At 32.5% G+C, this 25,198-nt stretch overlaps 3 protein-coding genes across 13 annotated transcripts; 1 reads left to right on the forward strand and 2 right to left on the reverse strand.

The window, feature by feature from the left end:
- The first annotated feature begins 536 nt into the window (after window positions 1-536).
- LOC111315580 (synaptonemal complex protein 1-like) lies at window positions 537-8,120 on the forward strand. 10 transcript variants are annotated; one of them, XM_022917413.2, is made up of 19 exons: window positions 537-804; window positions 888-937; window positions 1,190-1,397; window positions 1,490-1,615; window positions 1,772-1,870; window positions 2,725-3,401; window positions 3,486-3,734; window positions 3,820-3,948; window positions 4,027-4,095; window positions 4,165-4,275; window positions 4,481-4,588; window positions 4,676-4,786; window positions 4,863-4,949; window positions 5,654-5,743; window positions 5,886-5,993; window positions 6,127-6,231; window positions 6,387-6,449; window positions 7,113-7,213; window positions 7,688-8,120. In XM_022917413.2, exons 1-18 carry the CDS (start codon window positions 651-653, stop codon window positions 7,209-7,211), a joined length of 2,643 nt encoding a protein of 880 aa, XP_022773148.2. In that variant the 5' UTR covers window positions 537-650; the 3' UTR covers window positions 7,212-7,213; window positions 7,688-8,120. The 10 variants fall into 10 exon arrangements, with proteins under 10 accessions (XP_022773148.2, XP_022773149.2, XP_022773152.2 ...); XM_022917414.2 differs by having other exon boundaries at window positions 6,148-6,231; XM_022917417.2 differs by having other exon boundaries at window positions 3,070-3,401.
- Window positions 8,121-10,500: 2,380 nt separating this feature from the next.
- Window positions 10,501-11,505, reverse strand: LOC111314947 (uncharacterized). The gene is made up of 2 exons (XM_022916564.2): window positions 11,165-11,505; window positions 10,501-11,034 (listed from the first exon to the last, which is right to left on the reverse strand). The coding sequence occupies exons 1-2, from the start codon at window positions 11,381-11,383 to the stop codon at window positions 10,600-10,602; spliced, it is 654 nt and encodes a 217-aa protein (XP_022772299.2). The 5' UTR covers window positions 11,384-11,505; the 3' UTR covers window positions 10,501-10,599.
- Window positions 11,506-19,960: 8,455 nt separating this feature from the next.
- On the reverse strand, window positions 19,961-24,955 carry LOC111314948 (uncharacterized). 2 transcript variants are annotated; one of them, XM_089749394.1, is made up of 5 exons: window positions 23,295-24,955; window positions 23,009-23,171; window positions 22,650-22,813; window positions 21,442-21,697; window positions 19,961-20,599 (listed from the first exon to the last, which is right to left on the reverse strand). In XM_089749394.1, exons 1-5 carry the CDS (start codon window positions 24,608-24,610, stop codon window positions 20,396-20,398), a joined length of 2,103 nt encoding a protein of 700 aa, XP_089605520.1. In that variant the 5' UTR covers window positions 24,611-24,955; the 3' UTR covers window positions 19,961-20,395. The 2 variants fall into 2 exon arrangements, with proteins under 2 accessions (XP_089605520.1, XP_022772301.2); XM_022916566.2 differs by lacking the exon at window positions 19,961-20,599 and adding an exon at window positions 20,610-21,278 and having other exon boundaries at window positions 23,295-24,954.
- Window positions 24,956-25,198: the final 243 nt, after the last annotated feature.

A 25,198-nucleotide genomic window follows, 5' to 3' on the forward strand; every position in this document is an offset into this window, starting at 1 on the left:
TAAAGCTTCAATATCTATAATATTGATTAAAAATTTAAGATATGATAAAATACTACTGTAAAAATATTTTTTTATTTAATATACTATCATTACCAAATTTTGTAAAAAGGCATATTAATTACAAAATTTCTTTTATAAGTATTACCTTAATCAAAAGCATATTATTTATAGTAATTTTAATATAATTAATTAATTATAATTTAAAATTATATAAAATTTATTAAAATTTTATATGAAATTTATATTTATAAATGATCAATCTCTATTATATTATTATTTTAATTAAATAATTATAATATTATAATAAAAAATTATAGATAAAATACTCCGATTTAATTAGTTGTTACTGTTTCTCTTTGCGTTGTCTTATTTTCGCACGCGTCTTATTTTTTAAAAAAATATTAATATATGAAGGAAGAAAAGCGCTTAGTGGATGCTGCAAAATGTTAAATTAGGACCGAGCACATACAATTGAAACTCCCTTTAACGGATTTCCTTCCGTCTCTATAAATACCACATCTCCTTCCCGCTTAATCAATTTTCAATATTCTCACGAAGAAAACACTCGGATTTTCGGAGAGAGCCATCGAGAGCGATTGAAGCGAAATTTCAAGGGTTTCGTTGGTAGATTTGATCTTAGGTCTTTGAAGATGCAGAAACTAGGGCTTCCAAGCATGAAAAACTTGGATCGTTTCAAAACCTTATCATCCGTCTCCGGAGCCCCGAAAACCTTCTCACTCTCTTCGCGTCCATCTCCCGATTCAATTTCTTTGGGAAGTTTCACGAATTTGAAACTAACTGCAGGTTTTAATCACAAATTTTGTTCTAATTATAGTATTTTTTCCAAGAATTTGAACGATTTTGATGATTGATTTGTTTGCTTATAGAGAAACTTGTTAAAGAGCAAGCTTCTGTGAAGACCGATCTGGAAATGGCGGTACTTTCCCTCTCTTTCTCTCTCTCTTTCTCTATCTCTCTATCTGTCTCTACTTCTTCTTCCTTGATATTCATTAAGCTGCGTGAAAAACACACAAATCCAACATTTGCTCTTTTTTTTTATAGCTACTATTCTTGCTTTTGTTAGTTCTTCAATGCTATGAATATTAGGGTTTAGTCTCACGAGATAATGGAGATCTCTTAATTTTCTGTCATTTAACGGCTATTTGACTAATGATTTTAACAAATGTAGAATTCTAAGCTGAAGAAATCAATGGAACATATTAGTGTATTAGAGGAAAAGTTGCAGAATGCTTTCAACGAGAATGCTAAACTCAAAGTAAAGCAAAAGGAAGATGAGAAGCTCTGGAAAGGTCTGGAGTCTAAATTTTCTTCAACTAAGACTCTTTGTGATCAACTCACTGAAACATTACAGCATTTGGCCAGTCAGGTTCAGAAGGGTAGGTGTTTTATACATATGTAATTTCTCTGAAATATCATTGTTCTTTATGATATTTTTTAAAAATGTTTTAACTATTTTTTTCTTAAATAGCTGAGAAAGATAAGGAGTTTTTTGAAGGTAAACTATCTCAAAGCTCAAAAGCAATAGACTCATTGAATGAGCATATGGATGGCCTTTCTTTGAAGTTAAGTTCTGCAGAGGAAACAATCAGAAACCGTGAGTTACTTGTATTTTATTCATACAAATTCATTCTGTTTGAATAGTTATGATTGTTTAAGTTATCTATTTCTTTATAAGAACAAGACCAGAGTACATTGTGTTATTTGATTTATCATTCCACAATGTGTTGGACATTTGGTATTTCGAGTGCAGGTAGAAAGGAAATAGAAGAACTCAAAATTGAGAAAGAGGAAAATGATAGGTTTTACAATGATGAACAGTGCAAAACCACGAATCTCATAGAGGAAAAAGGTGAGCGTATTGCTTGGCTGAGTCTGAACAGAGGCTTTCTCATTTACATTGAAAGACTAGGAAGTGGTTGCATCAGTAGATATTCACATGAATATATAGCCTGATGGGGTTCTAGATTAATGTTTTGGAAGATGTTTGAAGTTTATGCATGTATATATAACATGCATGCCTCGCATTCCATTCTTTCCCGGCAGTAAACAGAGAAACCTTTTTTATCAATCTAGGAAGAGATACTACCCACAAAATTAAGATAGAAAAGGATAATAAGTGGTAATCTTATTTTACCATCACGTAAGTCATGCTGTAATTATCATTCAGAAGGGCTTTTGTGAAATTGAGCCTAATACTTATTACATCATGAGTCTTTTACCACTTATGATCCTGTGCTTATAATATGAGTAGAATTCAGTAATGATCCTGATTCATGGTAACAAAGCAAAAGCTATTGAATAAGTTTTTTACCACTTGTGATCTGATTCATTGTAAAATAGAAAAATTGTTGAATAAGTTTTTTACCATTGACTTAGGATGCTTAGCTTTCTCTGAACTCCCAATTGTGCAAAAAGAAGAAACTTCAATTTTAAGTAGGTCAATTTCTAACATATCTCTTAGATTAGGTACCTTTTGACCAAAAATATGGAAATGCTATCCACTCGAAGGGTACAGAGATAAATACTCTTTGTTAAGAAATAAAGCATCATGTGCTTACAAGGCATAAAATGAACATGTTGCAGCCAAAGAAAACATTATTAGAATCATAAGCATGCTGATTGATTTTGAGGTGTAAGTTTTAGCCATCAGAATCTAGTATTTGCTTCATAAATAGCATCTTTGTGGAATATTTTTGCATGCAGATGCTCTGATAAAGAAATTTGAAGCAACTGTGGCAATGAATAAACAGGCTGCAGAGAGTTTAAACTCCAAAATCGGGGAAGTTCAGCTTGAGTTAAGATCAAAAGAAGATGAGATAAAATGTTTGCTAACCACTCAGGAGAACTTGGAGAAAAGGAAAAGTGATCTTTTGTTGAGTAATAATGAATTTGCTAAAAAGCTATCGATATCTCTCCTTGAGATTAAACATCTTGAAGGTTTTGTTGCTGTGTTGGCTGTGCAGTTGGTTGAACTGGATAAACAAAATCTGACTTTTACAGACAAGTTCGATGAACTAAATTCTCTCTATGACACTTGCTTTCACTTAGTCCAACAGGAGAGAGATCTTGCAGTTAAGCATTCTCAAAAGAAGTACGAACAACTCCATGATAGATTTTTGTACATAAAATCAGAAAGGGATGCATTACAATTGGTTAACCAGGAGTTAAAAAGTAAGATCAGTGAACTTCAGAAAGCCCAAGAGTCTGTTATGGCCCAGCTTTCAGAAGAATGCAATTTAGCTGGAGAGAGAATCCAGAAGTTGGAGTCAGAAGCAGAAAGTCTGGTCTCAAAGAAGATTGAAACAGAAAAGTTAGTTTCAAAACTGGAGGAAAAGATTGACACGCTGTCTGAAAGTTTGAGATCATCTGAAAATAAAATGGTTTGAATATTGATTTAAATTCATATTTTCTCTATTTGAAATAGCCTTGTTTCTAACATAAGCCTATTTGGTTTTGTCCTGCAGCAAGATCTATTGCTGAAAATGTCAGCTTTGGAAATGGAGAACAGAGATAATACAGAAAAAATGCAAGCAGAGATACAGGGAAAAATAGAAGAAATTGCAAATTTGGAAAAGGAGTGTGAGAAACATGAGGTGCAGTTAGATTCTTTGGAGAAACACGTTAGTCAGCTGCAGGTCATGTTAGAGGAAAAAGAACAGCTTATCCTGCAATATAAAGAAAGAGAAACAAAGCTGGAAGATCAAATTTCAGAGGTTTAGGAAACAGTTACAGAATATGTAAATTTCAAACTCTTATACAGGCTTTCAAATAAATTTGTGAGTCTATATGCTTCTGCAGAATCAGGCAAAGCTGACAGCTGCTGAAAGTAAACTTGTGGAAGCCAGGAAGCAATACGATATGATGCTAGAAAGTAACCAGCTAGAGTTATCTAGACATTTGAAAGAGATATCTCAGAGGAATGATCAGGTATCATTTTTCTCTCAATGTGATATGAATCCTTAAAGGTTTTGGCAATCAGATTGATACTCTGAGGAGTTTTCTTAGGCGATTAATGATATACGGAGGAAGTTCGACTTGGAGAAGCAGGAGATTGTTAAACTGGAAAAAGAGAAGGTTAGCTCATGATTATTATATGTTGTAATTTGCAGCAAATAGTGGTTCTCACTTAGTTTTAACTTTCAGGCTGACAAAGTTGTTGAAGAAATGGAACAGAAATGTGACCAGAAGGTTGCAGAGTGCAAAGAGGAATTAAGGCTGCATTTATTGCGCATTCAAGAGGAAAATGCTGCTTTAGTATGGCACTGGAAACTAGTGCAAACTTAAGATCAAGTTGTTTGTTATTCTCTCAGCATATATGAGCTTTGCTATTGCTAGTTCACACTGTTGTGCTGTTATTTTCTGATCAAGTTTGTTTATTTCAAATTATAAATATAAAATACATTAGTGCACATCTATGATAGTGCAGGCTATATATTCTAATGTTATTCTTGTCTTGTAGGTCACTTGTCTTCAGCAGGAGCATGATAGAAAGGAACTAAATCTCAAAGCTGACAATCATGAGGAGCTAAAACGTGCCCAACTTCAGGCAGAAAATGAATTCAGAGAGGCATTCACACTGATAAGTTTTTAAGTTTGAATTATTCATATTAGTGTTAGATGTATTTAATTGCTAATAGTCTAAGAATTGGTCTAGAAAACAACATCTCTTAGGAATGAACATGAAGTTCAGATGAAAGCTCTGAGGTGTCTATTTGAAGATGAGTGCAGAAAGCTTCAAGAGGAGTTAAGTCTGCAGAAGTCCAAAGTATGTATTTGCTTCACCTTTTATATTAAATGACATAATATGTGCTCTGAATGAACTTTATGTTAATATATTGCAGGAGGACAGGCAGAGAGCTTTATTACAACTGCAGTGGAAGGTGATGGGTGACAAACCACAAGAGGAACAAGAAGTGAATTCAAAAAAGGTCGGTTTGTTTCTTTGATATATTGCTCATACTCTCTCTCTCGTCCTGTGTATGCGTGTAAAGAATGGAACATACCAGCAAGTATCACATAAACAGTTTCATGTTGTCCAAATGTGTAGACACCAATCCTCCATTGTTCAATGCGTTATATCTAGGCTTCGCAATGATCATTTTCACCAAAATATTACATTGAATCATGTTTGTACTTTTGAAGACAGTTTTTAAGTTTTGGCAACTGGATTTAATTTTCATCGTGCATTGAACATAGCTGGAACTCTTTCTCTGCATGATTGACTGAATCTGTGCTTTTGGAAAGGGAAGCACAAGTGGATGGAGAGTTATGAAGAATGGTACAGTAGGTCACATATGTCACCAACATACCATTATGGCAACCAAGATCATAGCAGAGTTTATGCTGAGACATTCCATACAAACAAAATGAACTAAAACACACACACACACACAAAACACATGTACACACAAACAAACATGCAAACTTGGCGGAGATAGATTTTTAAGCTACTTGGAGTCAGAAGCCTTACCTTTTATGGTTTGCCTTGGAGTAGGATTCAGATGTGGAATCTTTCAATATATGTGATTCAGATGTGGAATCTTTTGATAAGCATATATTAAAAAGTAATTACATGTGTAGTATAACACATTATCTAAAATGCCATCAATTTGATGGATTCCTTTTCTTGCAGGATTATTCCATTTCTTCAATCAAGAAGAGAGATTCTGGTGTTAGCAAAAGAACTCAACATGCTCTGGCAAGGCCAGAGAATGGAGAGAAGGTAACAAAAGGCAATATCATTTTGCCTCCCTTGCTAAATGCTAATACAAATTATTAAAGTAACCGCGATTGCTTTCGATATTGACTACAGAAATCACCATAATATGCAAGGCACCTTAAATGTCTTTTTATATTGCCTACAGGAATCACCATCACCCGGTGCAACACAAACACCAGTGTCAAAATTGTTGAAGAAAGTAGAAAATGCAAACACAGGAAGTGTAATGAGCATTCCTAAGCATCATAAGAAGGTATAATTACTTATCTGCTGCCTTTTGCCTTTTCTATTTTCCAGTTAGGTTTGCAAAAAAAGGATGAGATAAAAAGTCATCTTTGATATTTATTCGGCTACTGGGTCCTGACACATCCTCCCAACCTCCTTAGTTTTACCTTATGGCATGGCAGGTAACTCACCATGAATATGAAGTTGAAACTTCCAATGGAAGAACAATTACAAAACGAAGAAAAACAAGGACAGTCTTGTTTGAGGTATGTATCTGACACCATATTTGTCTATGGAAAGCCTACATCATTTGTAGACAACCCAGATGTGATATAGGTTGGTCAGTAGAGTTTTGGATTCGTTTATACACACACAATCACACATAACCCATGCTGAATTTCCTTGTCTGACGTTACATCAGGATCCAAGAAAACATAAGAAAGTGCGTACACCAAAAGTCAATACCCCTAGAAGTTTTGTCAAGGTACTCAAAAGCTAAAGTATAGTTCCTGGGTCTTTGTTATATTTCAATATCACCTGCACTATTCTGCTGTAAGCATGACTGCTTGAAATATTCAATTTATGCTTGGCAGAAGAAAAAAGAAAAAACAAAATTGGCTAAGTCATTAGGGGATCAACAGTTAAATTTAAATTCTTTTATACTTTCCCTCTGTTTTTAGAATTCGTAGTGTTCTGGTTTTTTATAATGATTTTGCTAAAAGAATTATAGGCTGAATGTAGAAGAGGTTAAATTTTTTGTTCTTGCTGGATTTGGTTATATGAGTAGCTTCTTAGTGGATGCCATGAGAAATGGTAGAGGAAAGAAATTCCAGTTCCTTATTAAAAGAGGTATGACCTGCAACTAATGAAATAATAAGCCTCCTTAGAAAAATGCTGAAGCCCAAATATTTAGCATCAGTTGGTTCTGGATATTGTAATGGGCTGTAAATATACTAGACTGATTAACGTAAGGCAAGGAATTAGGGTCAGACTTGCTAGAAATGGAAACAAAAAGAGATAAAATGCAAATAAAATAGACTCTTTATCGTAATGATCACTTGTATCAGGATATGCTCCACTGTTTAAATCAAAGTGTGATTCCTTCCCGATATTAGAGGAGTTCATTATTGATATATTTTTCATGCAGGGAACTAAGGGAAGTCATCCAAATGCTTCAAACATTGGTGATTTGTTTTCAGAAGGTTCTCTAAATCCTTATGCAGATGACCCATATGCATTTGATTAAAGGTACTGTCAATTATCTATTCTAGCAATGAACGTCTAAATAAGATGCTTTTTTTTTTTCTTTTCCTTTTTCTATATTCTTTGGAATAGTGGAAACTAACTACCTTTGCTCTTCATAAAGCAATTGAATTTGGTGAGTATTTGACATGGGAATCTTGCTTTCATCTGATTTATATTCTCATGCCAATCATTTTGTAGTGCCTAAAATACTCCTAGTGAATTAATTATTGGTTCTGCCTATCATTCTGCCTCGAGAAGCTGTTAAGAATTTGAATTGGAAGTTCGAGATGGCAGGCTTTATTGTTTGGTTGGCCTGTCCCTCTGAGTTTGCTTAGCATCAAATTATTCAAAAGGGATGAATTATAAACCGTTCATAAGATATTCTAGAGCAGACCATCTTTTCATTTTTCTACCAAAATGTGGTTTCATCTGGATTTGACTGTAAATTTATCTTGCCACTGATGCTTAAATTTGCAGGACCGATGTGCGTGATATTGATACCCGAAAGGCGCCTTAATTTTTCACATTTAAAAAGAGCTTTTTCACGCGGTTCTCTGGATGGGCAATGGACAGCTAGACATTGCAATGGAGATGCATTCTATCATTCTTTTCTGTTTGCTAGAGGCATGTGATCATATGATCTGATTTTTGCAATTTCAGTTGAGACCATTTCATTGCTACAATCTGGCATGTAAAGTGTTTTGTAGATAAAGGACTGTCCGTAGTATTTAGAACTTTTGTGCCGTGTGATCAAGCACAAGTCCTGATGAAATCAGGTGACAGACTGACAGCCACAAGCTTTTAGCAAGTGTGGAGCTTGTTCAACTGAACGACCAATTAATGCTCCATTTGTGAAGGGTTTTTTTTTTTTTTTTTGCCAGTAAATACAAATCTGAGATGTTCTAGTTCACTTGACTGGGCGTATAGATTAAAAAAGCTGGGCATACAGTAGGTTTACCAGATTGAAAAGCCTAGAGCTACGAGTATTAAACTGGTGAGAATAGGTGGGTCATGGTTGCTTGTTTACTTGTGTATGACGTCTTTGAGGTACCTATTGCAAAAATTCACTCTACTTGAAAAAATAGTCAAAGTTTTCAAGATCATCTTTCTCAACTCCTCATTTTGCGTATCTGACTTGTTCTGTGTGGGATCCAAGGTCCCCGGCTGCATGCATGCTGTTTATCAACTTATTAACATATGTTAATGCATTTGTTTAACATTTTTCCTCCTAGTCTATAAGTTTGAGCTTAATTAGGCCAGCAAGTCTAGATAGGAGGGGCATTGTGTCAGGTGTTTTTTTACCCCCTAAACCATGTCAGAATCAAGTATTCCGTGCACCAAAAAATAGACTTATACTATGCACCAAGTATCCTAATATCTTCAAATATCACACAATCTCGAATGCAAAGTATTGTGATGCAAAACCGTCTGTATATCTTGCAAAGAATCCCATTCCAGGATGAGATTATCAAAATCCAATTCCAACACAATTTGTAGATTGACTAGCATAGTTGACGCTTCTGCAATTAATGGATTTATAGTATCATGCTGGCCAGAATAGAGCCATTCTCATCTTCAAGAGCAACTCCTATCCCCATTGCGTCGAGGTCTTTCTATTATTACAAATTGACGAAACATCCATCCAAAAGAACAAGGAAGCCTCCTATTTCCAATTGTTGTATCAACTCTGATAGAAACATTGTATTCAGACCATCCGGCCCCGATGGGATGTATTCGCATCTATGCTTTATAAACTCCTTCTGCCATAAATACTCTCAACCCACGAAGGATCTAGTCATATAGAGTTTCTAGCTATTTGTTTTAAGTTTTGCAACACAATCACTGAATTTTTGGTAATTTATTTTAGTTATTGGGTCATGGGATTTATATTTAAATGCCTTCTCTGACTACATATATGTTCTCCAACAGCTGACGGTTTGAGGGTTGAAGGTTTATTGGAGCTTCTTGACTCTGAAAGCTTGGGTGTTGGTCTTCCATCACCTCTATGGTCATCGAACCACATTGACCTGATGGCAAGTTTCAGACTCAAACCACCATCCACCTCTGAATCAGGAAATCTGATAGCAACAAAGAGATGCGGTAGTAATTACATCTGTTAAGAAAATTTATGAAGAAATACCATTAGGAAATTTGTATGCACAGTTATAGAGTCAATCTCAAACCACAGTATCAAGCAATTATGTTTGCAAGCACACCCCTTTAGATACTTTCTGGCAGTCTTGCTACCCAATTTTTCATAGCACTGTAACTAATGCTGATGATACCATTCGAACTTCTTTTTCCTTACTCTGCTATATATAATATGTATCAGTATTCTATAGCAGTCTCCAATTCATCAATTCTTGCGTAATGGGTATTAGGGGCTGTTTTCTCATTTTATGCCAGATCAATCTCTGCTGTAGCATAACAACAAGGCGAGAGAGATTGTTGTTGGTATTGTTTCTGACTAGAAAATTTTTAAGGGTTTCCATGCTACTGCAAAACTCTCAAGTTATGGGAAAAAGAATTGAAGTTTATCTAGTTTGACTATGTTATGCATAAATTCAAATCTATAACTAGAATTAGCATTCATGTATTCATTTCATATAAAATATTGGAATATATGTTACAATTGGTATTAACACAAAAGCATAAAGTATATTTTTTATTTTATTAAATTTATATATAATTATCATTAAAATTTTAATCTGCATCACTTTCATATTTTTTTTATTATCCGCATCATATTTTTGATTGCCCACATCCACTACAACTATCCATACCACAATGAAGCCAATAAACGCTAAACGGTCTTAAGTTATAATATTAGCTGCACTAATTTCTGATTAATCTTTATAAACCCATTCAGGCTATTGCAGTGTAAACAAAAAACAGTGAAGTGACGAGTGGAAAAAAGAAGTTTCCATTGCTTTTTCTCTGTCATCTGGATGATCAGAGAGTGAAGTTGAAATTGAGGTTTCGCGCTGCGTATTAGCTTTCTATTGAAATAGGCAAAGCATCAGAGGCAAGAGGATGCTTTTTTAAGAGATAGCTATGCATGCACGAAAGAGAGCCAGTGAGATTTTAATTGCAAATTGAATCGGTGGAATTCATGAGTAAGCCACCATAATATCTCCGATTGCTTAAACAAAATTAAAAATATAAAGCAGTTCCATAACTACGATATACAAGTCAGTACACTATGTAAGTTAGTTTCATTTCTCTCTCTCTCTCTCTGGGTAGACATTTTTCTTTGGAGATTAAGAAGCTTATGTATCAGCCAAAACCTGTAGATAAGACTATTTATCTTTTCAATACGGATTAAGAAGTACAAATTTAATTAACACACGATGGAGTGGATATGTTATCTAAAAACTTGATGATTCTTACTAGCACAGGAGGCTAAGCCTTTGCTTGAACAGTTTTGGAGGGCATTGGTCTGGTGGGTGCATGAATTTGCAGTTAGGGCACGCAGGTGATGACTTGCATAGCATCACTAACATGTGGCACCGCATGCACACTGTTGCTACCATCTCTTGCTGTTTCTCATCCTCTTCCTCCTCTGCCAACCATGAAAGGTTCTGCGTTAATCCAACGGATGTGTTGATCTTCTTATCAACTGAACCGGCTCTCCCATGGCTAATAGAGTTGTGCTTGTTGATCAATTGGTGATCCATTGCATTTATTTTCCTTACTGAATCGCATGGTAGGTTTAGCTCAAGGTCTAAGCTCATGTGGCCAGAGCTTGGGGGCTCAGGACTTCTCCTTGGATCCTTAGAAGTTCTCGCATGAGTCCTTGTATTGTAAAAGTGTATCTGCCCAGACTGACAGAAGAAGCCAAAACAATAATAAGATTCTTAGTATTGTTTATGTAACAGTGTTACTACTGCTGAAACATATGCTTCATCTGGGGTTCTGATTAGAAAGTCAATAACATAGGATATGTATATATACCTGAATATCTAGACATCTTTGCCACTCTAAAGGTAATGGAGTCTCGTGGTGTAGCTCCATATCAAACACTGATTTCGTGCTTTCTGCTTTTGATCGCTTCTCGAAAGTTTCTTCATCACCACCTAATGGCTCTTCCAACTTTCTCTTCTTTGATGAATTCTCTAACTCCGGTGTTGTCTTTCTCATGTCTGGAGACAGGAAGGCTTGAAAGGAAACCATATAGAATCAAGTACTCCAAAGCTAGCTAGCTTTCTTCTCTCTTAATTTCTATCTTCCCAGAGAGAGTGATCAAATGGTGAAATGTTTAGGTGGTTTTATAGGCTGAAATTAGGGGTATAAGGGCATATAACTGCAAGGGAAGAATCAAATAGGGCAAGTTTTTGGAGGTAGAAATAAACCAAAAGAGCCTACCTATGCATGACGTGCATTCCAAGTTGGCTCTTCAATTACTACACAGCTCCAAGCTGCTGCTGTTCAAAGCTAAGGTGACTGTGAGCCAACCTCTCGTTGGTCAATTATATATGAAATGCATTCACCTGATCTTGATGGCCCCTACAATTAAGCCCTGGCAAGACACCAAAACTTAACTGTGCTTACGTGACATTACATAATCCTCTGCCGTGGGTTTTGAAGCCATAATTGAAAGTAGTAAGCTGAGCCAAGCCAAAGGCCAAAAGTTAAGAAAGGCGGTGAGAGGTGTGGGTCATTAAATGTGGAGAGTCTGTGAAAAGGTGAAGGGGGAAAGTTCTTCAATGCCAATCCATCTTTAATAGCTTAAATAACTCCAACTTCCACAATTAGGTCACTCAAAGAACTAAAACTTTTAAAGCTTTCAACACCCCCCTCCCCCTTTCCCCTTTGCTTTTAAACAAACCCCATATCTCATGACCTATATCAATTAATCACCCCCAAGAACCCAAGCTTTTTAAAGCCCTCAACACCCCTTCAACTATATCGAAAAAACACAACTAATTTCCCATGAGCTCACATTTCTTGTCTTCCCCACACTGTATTTTCTTTTTTAAAATCACCATACCTCTTTATATTCTTGGACCAACAAACAAACCTCTTCTTCGATCCTCCGTACGAAATAGTCATAAAATCTTTCAATGGTTTATAATTTAGATTCGCCTTTAATAATACAATAAAGGGTAACCCTCATCTTTCCTAAACGCCAAGCATTTAATTAATTATATATAGCCAAAACAAAACTATTCAATAGACTAACTTTCAAATTGGATTAATTCAAGTTTAATTATGATTATGAACTAACAGTATGTATATATGCATCATGTTCATTTATGTTACATGCATCTTGAACTCGCCCGTGATATGGGGAATATAGTTTCACTTGAAAAAGGCAGCTGAGTGTGGAAGCAGAAATTTTTTTTTAAAAAAAATGTTTCGTATTTTATACAAAAGGGATCAATCGTAATTCAAGAAAAAAATTTATTACAGGTATTTATAATTTAAAATTTAAATTTATTAAATATTATATTTTAATTATGATTGTACGAATGAAATGAAAATTGAAATAAAATTTTCTTTGTATGAGAAGAAGATGCAGCATGTGCATGGGGGATAACTGATATCCTTAGCCGAATTTCACCAACCAAATATAAATTGGTGGGGGACCCAAAATAGACTAGACAGCAGATGACTTAAATACCAACCTATTTCATTACTAGTAGCAAAAACAGTAGACAACATTTAACGTCCTTCTTTCCAAAGCTAAGGATATTTTGGTAAGCTAATTAAGCCCTTTCCATCCCTCCAATTTTCAAATAGTGCTTCTAAATGCACCATCAATTTTGTTTCATATTTTTATTTTTTAAAAATTTTTTACAAGTAAATTTATTTAATTATCCTTTTCATAAATTCTTGAATATTCATATTCGATAAATTTTATGATTTTTTAAAATTTTATTTTTAAAATTCATATAATTTATTAAAAATTTATTTTTAAAAATTATAAAATTTTACGAAAATCCATTTGCGTAAAGATAAAAATTAAAATTTTAAGGAAAATTACAAAAAAAATTATTAAAATTTTTTATAAATTAATGTAATGAAAAAAATTATTATTAGAAAAAATTATAAATTTTAAAATTAATAAAAAAACTAATTTTACTAGTTTAATCTTAAAGAAATAATTAAATCTTATGAGACTCTAATTAAATTAAGGATAAAATAATAAATATAATTTTTTATAAAATTAATAAATGTAATTTTTTGTATTCAATTATTAAAATTTTGTAATAACTTTAACTAAGCTGAACTCTTTGGAGAAATCTCTCCATCTATTTATTAAAATAGGCTTCTCCTGTTAACATATTAAATTTTCAAAAAATTAACAGTATTTAATAATATTACTTGTACAGTTTCAAGAAATTTCAACTCTTGTATATTGATTAAACCTTATAATTCTTTTATCACCCTTTAAAACATTAAGAGATGAAATGTTTAATTAAAATTTTATAAGATTTTATTATTTTTCTAAAATCAAAATAACAAAATTAACTTTCTTTTTATTAATTTTAAAATTTATAATTTTTTTTAATAATAACTTTTTTATTACAGTAATTAATAAAAATTTTTCATAAAATTCTTTTTTTATAATTTTTCTTAAATTTTCATTTTTGAAAATGAATTTTGACAAAATTTTATAATTTTTCAAAAATCCAGTTTCAATAAATTATATAACCTTTTGAAAATAGATTTTCCAAAAGTTATAAACTTTATCAAATATGAATATTTGAAAATTTTAAAAAATATATATTTAAATAGTTTCATTTACAAAAAATTAACAAAAAATAAAGTGTGAAAAACAAAAATCGTGATGCATTTAGAATCTCTCATCTTCAAATTGAAGTAATTTGTAGACAATAATTAAGGGAAAAATAATAAAGGTCCAATTCATTAAAAGCATTATTGAGACAGAGAGAGAGAGGGGGTTATAAGTAAGTCTACCTGCCTTCATTAACTCCCATCTTGAATTCACTTAAATGCAGAATTCAAGGGATGACCATTGAAAACCCACCTCGCTTTCTTCAACATCTTTCATCGTCACCCTCACCACCGGTTTTCCCTTCTGTTTAAATGCTCTCAACCCACCTCTTCTTCCCTTCATTTATGTTTTTGTTCCTCTCTAGCTATAGCTACTTCAACCTCTTTCCCTCTCTCTCTCAAATTCAATGTTAATTGATAAGGTTTTAATATCAGTGCCCACATATAGAATAACTGTCAGAATCTACTATTCTCACTAATAAATTACATGTGAATCATTTTGATCCCCAAAATAGGATTTTAATCCCATTGTCACTTGGTTAAAAGCGGGTACCAGCATCACAATTTAATATTGAAAATTAATTATGGTTTTGGAGCGGCAGTTCCCATTGGCCGCCCATACCTGTATTACTTACTATTAGGTAAGCAGCAGCTAAACACAAATTGAGTACTGCTATATCCACAATCTATGACCCAAAAGAAAACTGTAACTTTTTCCCGTTTTTGATAATTGAGATTGTTGGGGATTTGATTCGTAAAATTAAGAGTTCAATCCAATATAGTATAAATGAATCCTGACATTTGATTTTGGAGTATTAATTAATATTATATCTTATTTGTTTTCGTAAGATTTATTCTATAAATTCTATCATATATAAAAATCAATATTATAGGATATTGAAATTTTACATACATGAGAAATAAATTAAAAAAAAATTTTGGCATTCTTGTTAATATAGCTCTAGCTAGCTGGCTAGGTTGTTTGTTGAAGTTTATTATTTGAAGAAATAAAAAAAATGCTTACATTAGTTAAAATAATTGTCGCTTTGTATGTATAAATATATTTTTATAGAAGTAAACTTGATTATAGCTAATACTATTGTTTTATGTATATTTCCCCATTTTTCCCATTGTTTGATAGAGTACTTGTTGATAGGGAAATTTAACATATATATTTTTTGTGGTTGAATAGTAGTAATATTATAGTCTTGTGATGACTGTCAATAGCCTATATATATACCATTTTTTTTTTGGATTTTAACATTAATAAATAATAATTATTCATTATTGTCAAATTAAAAACTAGACGTTCATTTTAAAAGAAATTAACCTAAATAATATATTATTCAATCGATCTGTTTGTTCTCTTCAAAAGTAAGAGGTTTTAAAAAATAAAAAAAAAAATGATGAAAATTTTATTGTAATGATTTGTATATTACAATAAAGCTTAAATCCTATTTATATAGAGGTCAAATGTTACAAAATAAAATATACAATAAATAAAAATAATGATTAAATCAATTCTTATAATCAACTAAATTAATATCTAATATTCTCTAAATTAATATCAAATCAATCTAAAATATTATTAAAATATTATTAGAATAATATCATCAATCTAAAATATTACCAGAATATTACTACAATATCACTAATAGTTTTATATTCAAACACTGATAATTTTTTGTTGATGCTATCCAGAATGTAAGTTCCAACAAAAAAAGAGATTAAACCGCATATATATATATATATATATATATGTTCTAGCTTTTGAATTGAAGTAGAGGAAAAACAAGTTATTATTTAGGTCTAATATAATGACACCCAGATTAAAAACATAACGGGATAATGATGGGTTTTGATTTTGAAAACAATTTCAATAAACTAATCCAAATAGAGTTGATATACAAAGATATATAACAAAGAACATGAATGGAATTTTTTTATACCAAAAAAATTGTAGTGTAAAAATAAAAAAAAATAGATAATAAGTGTAGAAGTTCGAATTTCAAATTTATTTAATTTTATCTTTTAAATGTGATTGTATAAATTAATTAGATTAAATTTTAAATTCAACATCAATAAAATATTATAGGCGTCATATATAACTCCACGGGAATTGAAAAAAAAAAAGGATCCTGGAAAAATTAATTGAGGTGAATGGATTTTAGATATTTGTTGATCAACTCGTGACTCTTCCATCAACTGTATATAGCCAATATAGGTTGCCTTTCAATAAATTGGTATATGAGAGAATATCTAAAACTTTCGTTACCTTAATTAATCTACATTAGGGAAACACAATTCTCTCACGGTACTGCTTCTATAAAAGAGGTCATTAATGCTGTTAGCTGTGGCTTACATGCTAGCTACTAGCTACTAGTCGCTTGTATTAATTAATAATGATGTATATATAAATATATATATATATATATATACACACTTGCATATATACTCTTAAATAGAATATAACATTTGGAGTTACCTATGGCCTGAAAAGGGGATTATTGCTTAGAGTTGAAATTGGGCATTGGGGAAATCAGTTGTTCATTGTTCAACAATATTGTAATATGCAAATGGATGGTACGATCCTTTGATTCAGCTCAAATGGTTAAAGCTGGGCTGGGATTATGTAGAAAATTCTAGAGGTGATCAAGCTGTAAAACTTTTTTATATATATACAAAGAATTAAATGTGCAGAATTGAAATCTTCGAACAACAAAGTAGTTTTTGAACATTGAAGAAGGCAATTTGTATATGTTGTTATTTGTCATTCATGTAATAGAAGAAGGTAATCATGGTTTCTGTAGTTTCGTAATCTGAATACAAAAGGCGGTAGAAAAGCCAGAAGGGCACTTTAAATATATGGGAGAAGAGGCGAACGTGTTACATAGATGTATATATACCTGGGCAGATGAAAGTTTATTTATATGAAACAGTAAGAGCATTAAGAGCAGCTCTCCAATTGCATAAATCAGTTTGATTACTTACTCAAAATATTTTTGGCCCCATCACTCTCCCGTAATAACTACTGTTCAACAACTCAACTTTGACCCACTGAATCAAAACATACTGATCATACACGCAACAAAACTATTAGGAGAAAACAATGAAAAAACTGATCATTACAACTTTCTCTCATGCAAACATACTTATTATTCGTCCCTACAATTAATATTCAACTAAAGATTGGATTATGGATTGCTATAAGGGCAAAACCATTTGGACCAATTCAAAACGGATAATATCTTGTAATTGTATGTATTTAAACAAATTTTGTATCGACAAAACTCAATTTAGAAACCAGTTTTTCTTTTTTATTAGTATATGGCCATGATCATATGTATTCTTATATTTAGGACTAATTAGACATATGTTTATCAAAATGATGAAGAAATCAAGCGTGAAGGGAAGTACAGCATTTGTCCGAGGGGAAGGGCCAAGGGGGACCAGATTTTAGAAAATGATGCATTTATGCATGGATTCATCAATAAGGATTAACTGCAAATGCAATGGTGCATTTATTTTTTATCAAGTAGTTATGTTGGATGGTGATCCCTATGATCTACAAAATGGGTCCTACATTTTCTATTTTTCTTTTATATTTCTGTACATATAAATAAATACATATAGATAAGAGCATCTGGGGGCAGGCATTGCAGACCGTTTTGCAATCACAGAAGGTTGGTGGTGCACTTTAATTTAGTTTGCCTACCTATGGGGACATATCCGGCCCTTTCTTTTGTTCTTTCCATTCAGTTTGCAAACTTTGATACGTACATCATGTTAAACGAGGCTTTGATCTGACATTTCTGTTTCACTTTCCAGGAAAATACAAGATACTTAACAAGGATGTATACATTTCTGCCTAGCTGCCTTGGATAACAAAAAGAAAGAAAAATGATTCATATATAGAGGAATTATTTGAGGTTGATAGTATAGCATATCTATATATTTAGCTTAATTTCTCCACTGCATAGTTTTGGTTAAGAATATTTAAGACAAAGTACTGATCATTCTCTGTCAATGAAAAGTAACTGAAATGTTTTGATGGATCTTTTTAATATATGTATAAATATAAATATATATATTAATAATTGTTTTGATGGATTTTTTTTTACCCTAATGGCAAAGATTTAGAAAGAACAAATTCATACATTAGTACTAATAAAACCAATGGGTATCAATTAGATAAGAGAGATCAAAAAATCGAAATTCAATGATTCATCATTGTGGGAAATTAAAGAAAAAATTTTTTCATCATTTACTATGGCTTAATAAATAGCCGCATTGATTGGTCAAACAATCAGCAAAGTAAGAGATCCTATAAGGATAAATCACTTTATATAGCATTTAAAATATAGTGACATAATATCAAAATAATACAAATATAAAAAATAAATAATTTAAAATGTTAACAAAAATTATATAAATTTAATAAAAATAAAAAAATATATTTCATATTTGTTATGTTAATATGAATTGTTATATATAATTTTAATATAAATTAAATACATAGAAATTATTAATATTTACATTATATCAATACATAAATTTTAAATTTACTGTCAACCCTAACCTGTTGAAATTAAGCTTGAAACTTAATAATCTCACGAAATTGGTCTCCAAAAGGGGAAAAAGGCATTTAAGTGTTGGGTAAACATTCCTTGTTTTAAAGATCCTTGCCAATTTAACACACATACTTGCTAGTTAGTTCAACCAAGTTGGTCAACAAATGCATGCAACTTTCATTGAAGCATTTATGTATCAAACCAAGAGCTTTGTACCTCCCTTGCACTACTATTACTTTTTTTTTCTTTTTAATTGAAAATATACAATATATATATATATATATAGATAAACATACACACGTATTTACCCTAAAGGCGAAAAGCCAAAACATTCAAATAAAAAGACAAAAAAAAATTGTAAAAACATAGAGATGGAAACAAAGAAAAATGTCACCTAACATCTTAAAATTTTAAAAGTATAAGGTAGTTTATTAACAATAAAGGCTATTGAACCTAATGTCTTAGAACTTGAATCTTAACAACCTTTAATCTCATCATTAAAAACTTTAGTATCATGTATGAGTTTTGTGTAGATTACATTTTTAAATTGGATGAATTTAAGATGATGATTAACATACGAGACATTAAAGTTTATTAATTTATTATTGTTTTTTATATATCTAGTAAACTTTTAGATTCATTGGTTATTTGGCATGTTATGGTTGAAGGAAAAAAAAAAATTTAATAAAAATGTCGTAATATGAGAATAAAAAAAATTATACAAATATCAAAATTTAAATTTCAAACATATTAAATATTAATTTTTAAAATAATAACATGAACCATCTGATTAAATTTTGAGCTAAAAAAACTCCTTTTGACTAATAAGAAATTGATAAAAAAAAAAATCACAAAAATGCTTTTAAGGTTAGGTACGGAAGGTTGGGTTAGATCTATTAAAACTTGCAGTCTCACCTGCCAAAATTATTAGTTCTGATGAGATTTCTGCTTTGCTTGAAAAGAACTGTTTGCAACCTTGATTATATATATATATATATATATATATGTATACACATATATAACTCTCTCTACAGAAATTGTAACTAGACTACCTAGGTTATTAATGCAATATTAGGCATCAACATCCAATGGGTTTCTCATTGATTGGTGATGAGACTTTATATAAATATCATCCCATATTAATACTAATGCATGCTTCTTGTTGTATGTGGATGAACAAGTCGATAGTACAACAATTAAAGTATTATACATCTAATATTTTCATGTCTTGTTGCTGTCATCTTAAAAGAAGTTGGTTATGGCTAATTTAGGTGATAAAATTTATTTCAATGTCGGATTTAAAAGATTGAATATTGGACTCACCTATTCGTTAATTAATTATGCGTATTATAATAATTTTGTGAATTGTGATAATAGTCATAAGATTTAATTTTGATTACTAAAACAAAATTCTATAAAAAAAAAATACAAAAATGTTAACAATAAATGGAAACCTTCGACTTTGCATTATATATATTTATGTTACTAAATATATAAAGAGAAACGGCTATTCGATTATGACAAATATTCACACTAATTCAATGTGGTAAGTAAATGAGCTGGATCCTGTGAAGGAAATGGAAAAAATGGAAAAGAAACAATGGAAAAGGAAAAAGAAAACCACGCTGTCAATACATATATATTCCAACATTGCGTCATTGCCTCAAATCATTGTTAACCGACGCCAATACCAGTGCTTCTGGCAACCTACATTCATAGAGTCGAGCGGAATTCCTTTTGTTTCGGGCAAGAAGAGGGCAACAAAAATGGTCATCAACGCAATCTAAGCAGCGTAGAATAAGGTGCCATATTTCAGGTGGCAGAGCACGGTGAAGAAGGTTTGGGACAGCTCGAGTTGGTTTCAAAGTTGACATCAACCCTGATGCTTCAGCCTGTGGGCCGAATTTTGATGGGGGAGTATTTCACTTAGAATGAGCCAGCCTAGAAGGCCCAAGACATCCAAATCCAGCCCGTAGACACATGTTAGAACTAGTATGACCAGGACGGCGATGCCCTTGCTGATTTCTTTGGTGCCTGAAACCCCTCTTGTAACTGTTAGCATGACTGCCACCCCAACCTATAAAAATTTTCCAAACATGATAAATTTAGTTAGGTTTAGCAATTGATTCAATAGACATTTCATCCTGGATCAAGACGAAGCCTGAGATCACGTCAATAGACATTCAACAAGAAAAAATGGTTGTTGATCCTTTCATATATCAAGCAGAAGCCGGCACACTAATTTTTTTTTTAATCCCGAATCATGCAGTAATGCTATTAATTTAGATGCCTGAGATCATTAGTCAATTCTTGATGAGTACTTATCGCATTTCAAATATTCATAAGCAGAAACTCAGTATTAAACGTGGTAAATTATCATACATTCAAAGTTTGGATCGACTAGACAACAAGAAGACAACAGAATAATACAAGTTGCAACTACGTAATAAACAACTAGAAGCATAATTTTCTTCTACACCCATAGGACACTATAAGGTGATCCACTGATCTGAAGCTGTAAGCCTTCATCAAGACAGTAGTATCAGAATTTCATGTACATTCTATATCTAGTAATCCAAGGACATTACTACTAATTTGGAGCGAACAGCTAGCAACTTTGGAAGCACAACAACACTGGCAAAGCGACTCCATCACTTTTTCAGCAGATTCCGTGAGAAAATTCTCTTGCAATAAGGGTTGGTACGCAAGATCGTGTGGGGTCGAACAGCTTCAACTAGAGAAGCATGAAGAGGACCCTGCTTGAGACAATACGTTTTATTTGATGAAAATCATACATCTTCACAAGAAAACTACATATTTATGCAAGAGATGAAAAGAGCTACTACAAGGGAATTCGTTCAAATTTGAACAAACACTATCGAGCAGGAAAATGACAGAAGAAATGACAAGTTCCAATACCTTGGTTACTGCTAAAGCAGATTGAATGACATAGTTTGCAAATGGATCTTGCAATAATTGTTCAAAGTGGACAACAGAGATTAACTCTCGGACGATTTGCGACCTACTTTCTGCAAAATGCTTGAGGCATTTTTCAACCACATGACTGCTAAATTTTTGCATTGAGAGTTTAACAAAGTGCCCTTTGAACTGAGAAAGCAAGTTGCCAACGGCAGAGGGGACCTTTAGCCCTATAATGTACTGAACAACATAATTTCTGTTTTCGGAAACAAAAGAAGATTACAAATCAGAGAGAAAAATAAATTATGTTAAAGAATTATTTTCATGATTGAAATCCTCCTTCAATCATTCATGATTTTAGCTAAATTTACTTTACTAGCGATTTAATAGATCATATATGTTTCACAGGATGCATCTATTTCTAACGTGCAGAGATCTTGTTGAATGGTATTTTCCTTTTAGCTACCTGATATGTAAATTACAGAAAATAAGACAACTAAAGACATGAAAAATCTTAATTGTAGATAATGCTAAATCTGACACATATAATGAAAAATATGCTCAGAAATGACATGAAAGCTGAACCAAAAAGCAGAGACTGCATTTTTATTCATAGCTAGCTAATTATAAGCATGTTAACATTCCAGATGTAACATATTCATCAACATTAGATAAATGTGAAGTAAATATTATGTAATTACCAACAAGTTTTTGACACATGAAAGAATGTCAGGTACCACTTTGAATTCAAGAGGTTAGCTTGTCATATGTATTCTCAATACCGATTGAGTACATACCATGCTCATTTGATATAATGTAGCTGAAGAATTATGTTTATCAAATGGATCTATAACTCTCAGAATCCTGATCTGTAGGTCATTGACAATCCCAAAGAATTATGTTTACATACATGAATTTTTACATTAGGATTCAAGTACTAGTTTCCGATGATATAATTCATTAGCATGAAAAATTATATAACTACATAATAAAGCAACTGATTTTTTATGATGATACAATTCACTAGCATGACAATCATATAAATACATAAGTAGATTGATTTTTCATTAAGCCCGATCCAAGTTTACTCATTGAGCTTGATTGAAGCAAATTGAAAAGCTAGTTTAGTTATCAGAACCAGCAATAAGAATCATATTTGTCAGCAAAGTAGGAAGAAAGAAACAAACGGTGATAGCTTAGATTATTACCCAAAAGGATCTTGAGCAAGAAGAAGTCCATTTTTGGAAATTCGAGTAATTAGCTTATCTCGATGTTGCCCATTGGAATGAGCAATGCAGTGTTGCAACACACAGCAACCATGACGATGAGTGGCAATATCTACGCAAAATTTTGAAGCAGCATCAAAAATAATCTGCATTGGTAATAACATAAACAAAGGAGCAAAAAAGTTTAAGAATCAAAGTTGACTAAAAATACATATTAGGTCATATGAAAATGTATGGCATCAAATTAGAGACAGAACTGTTAACACAGGAAATGCGTGATTAGGATCACTTGTGAGAACAAGTATTGAACCTCAGAAGTTAATTCACCCTCATCATTATACCTTATTGTCTTCATTGTCAAGGCATTGCAAGCAGCGCTGCAGCACATGATTTCCGTTGAGATCCTTGATAAGATCAAGAATTCCAGGTTTAAGAGCGGATTTGATAAGAGAAATCTGTTGTCTGGATTTGAGAGTCTCAATCAACTTCTGTACCACACGTGTACTGAAATATAGCAGTAAGTTCACTTAGCAACAAATATATACATATAAAAAGGAAAAAAAAAAGAAGCAAAGAATATCACTGCAAAAAAAGAATGCAGAATTAAATGATAAATGAAGCAGTTACCCATATGTGTTTAAGGAAATCCTCACTAGCTGCCCTGCTTCTTTGGTCACCATTAGAACAATCTGCAATCTCTGTTCTTCAGTACACACATCCAGCAACTTTTGCACAAGGTAGTTTCCAAAGGGATCCATCATAAGTTCAACAATATTATCAATAATCTCATTGAATATTATTTGCACATATAAACATCTTCCTTCATCAAATATCCTTTGTAAGAGGCGACAACCATTCTGGTCCTTAGCCATGTAATATATACAACCTTGAAACTCAACCAAGGAATACGGACTTGGCATCAGTGTCACATTTCCTCCATGAATTTTATCAAGTTTAGAGCTTTTCTCTTGGAGGTTTTGCATTGCAATCTCTTCGAGAGACTTTTTCTTATGGCACTTGAATGAATCATGGCCCTTGTTGTCAATACCATACTTCAAATCTCTTCCTTGAATGATGACACCATCCCCAACATTCAAAGAATCAATGACAGTTTCACCTCCCTTACCATCCATTCCGCATTGCTGTGAGCGAACAAAAGGATTATCAAGGTAGGGCCTAGTACTAGAGGCATTCTGTAATAGAATTTCCCTATTACCCAAACTCCTTCCCCGTTCCATTCTCTGCTCCAAAAGATAGTTTCTTTGATTATTATGCCAGTTCGTTTTTAAAGAAAGATCATTTGACTGATTGTAACTAATACTATAAGACCCCAACGAATCACCCTTTTCGTATCCACCCTGAAAACCAAGCAATGAAGACCTAATGACATCATTACCATCAAAACACATAGAAACTTGTTGTGGAGAAGATTGAAACCCCCCGTTAAAACCTTCATATGAACCATATTTTTCCCCATTGTAAGAAGAAACATCACCAAAACTAAAGCCAAAACCATCTGTGTCCCTCTCAAATCTCTTTATTTGACCAGAAGCATCTCTATCTTTTTCTTCATCTCTAATATGCATTTGATATAGATTCTCACACAAACCAAACCCATCATCGACCAACTCTTTTTCATTGACATTCTTGTTTCCATAATGAGAATCAGGTAATGATTTAGAACCCAACCAGAGTCCATAATGATGAAACTCGGGTTGTTGGTGGTGTGGTTGGTCTTCAAATGGTGAACTTTCTTCAGATGAAGAAAACCCATTAGAGAAAGAGCTTGAAGGTGAAGGAGAAACTCTGTTCATTGGTGAATGGGGTCGAAGATTGAGAAAAGGAGGAGTTTGAGGGATCTCACTCCATAAAGTTTCAAAATCACTATTTCTCTTCATGTCCCTGATCGTCATCATCATCTCCTTCTCACCCAGTTTAAACATCTTCAAAAAACTAAAAGAAAAACCTTTATAGAAAACAGAGAACCAATGATAAAACCCAAAACCCAAACATGATTTTTTGTACTAAATAAAGTTGATAAAAGAGAAGAATACAGGAAACTCACAAGGTAAAGTGAAAAACAAAAAAACAAAAAAAAAGAGTTTCTTTTTCAATTAAAGATCGCTCTTTGGTTGATTTGGCTTTTTGGGTTTTTCTGGTTAAAGAGAAACGGAGAAAAATTATGGGTTTTTTTGCATCTTGACTGTTAAAGAAAGGACAGCGTGCGGACAGGTTACGGTGTAAGCTCGCGACATTGCAGTGAGGTGAGACTGAGCCAGCACTTCACTGTGACAAAGAAAAACAAAGCACATAGATTAAAGTTTTTTTTTTTTTAATTTTTGTAAAGTTACTTTTTTTGTAAGTTATCTCCATCTATTTAGAAACACGAAACAGAATGTTAACTTCTTTAGCAGTAAAGCCTGCTTAATTTTCTCACTTAGTAGTTGATTAATTGACCTAATTTTTTTTTATAAAGAAATACTTTGATGAAGCCAAATTGACCTCAGTTTTTTAATGGAAGTAAAACTAGT

Source organism: Durio zibethinus, chromosome 20 (assembly GCF_047325235.1).
Source record: "Durio zibethinus cultivar Kanyao isolate XHJ-2024 chromosome 20, ASM4732523v1, whole genome shotgun sequence".
Lineage (NCBI taxonomy): Eukaryota > Viridiplantae > Streptophyta > Magnoliopsida > Malvales > Malvaceae > Durio > Durio zibethinus.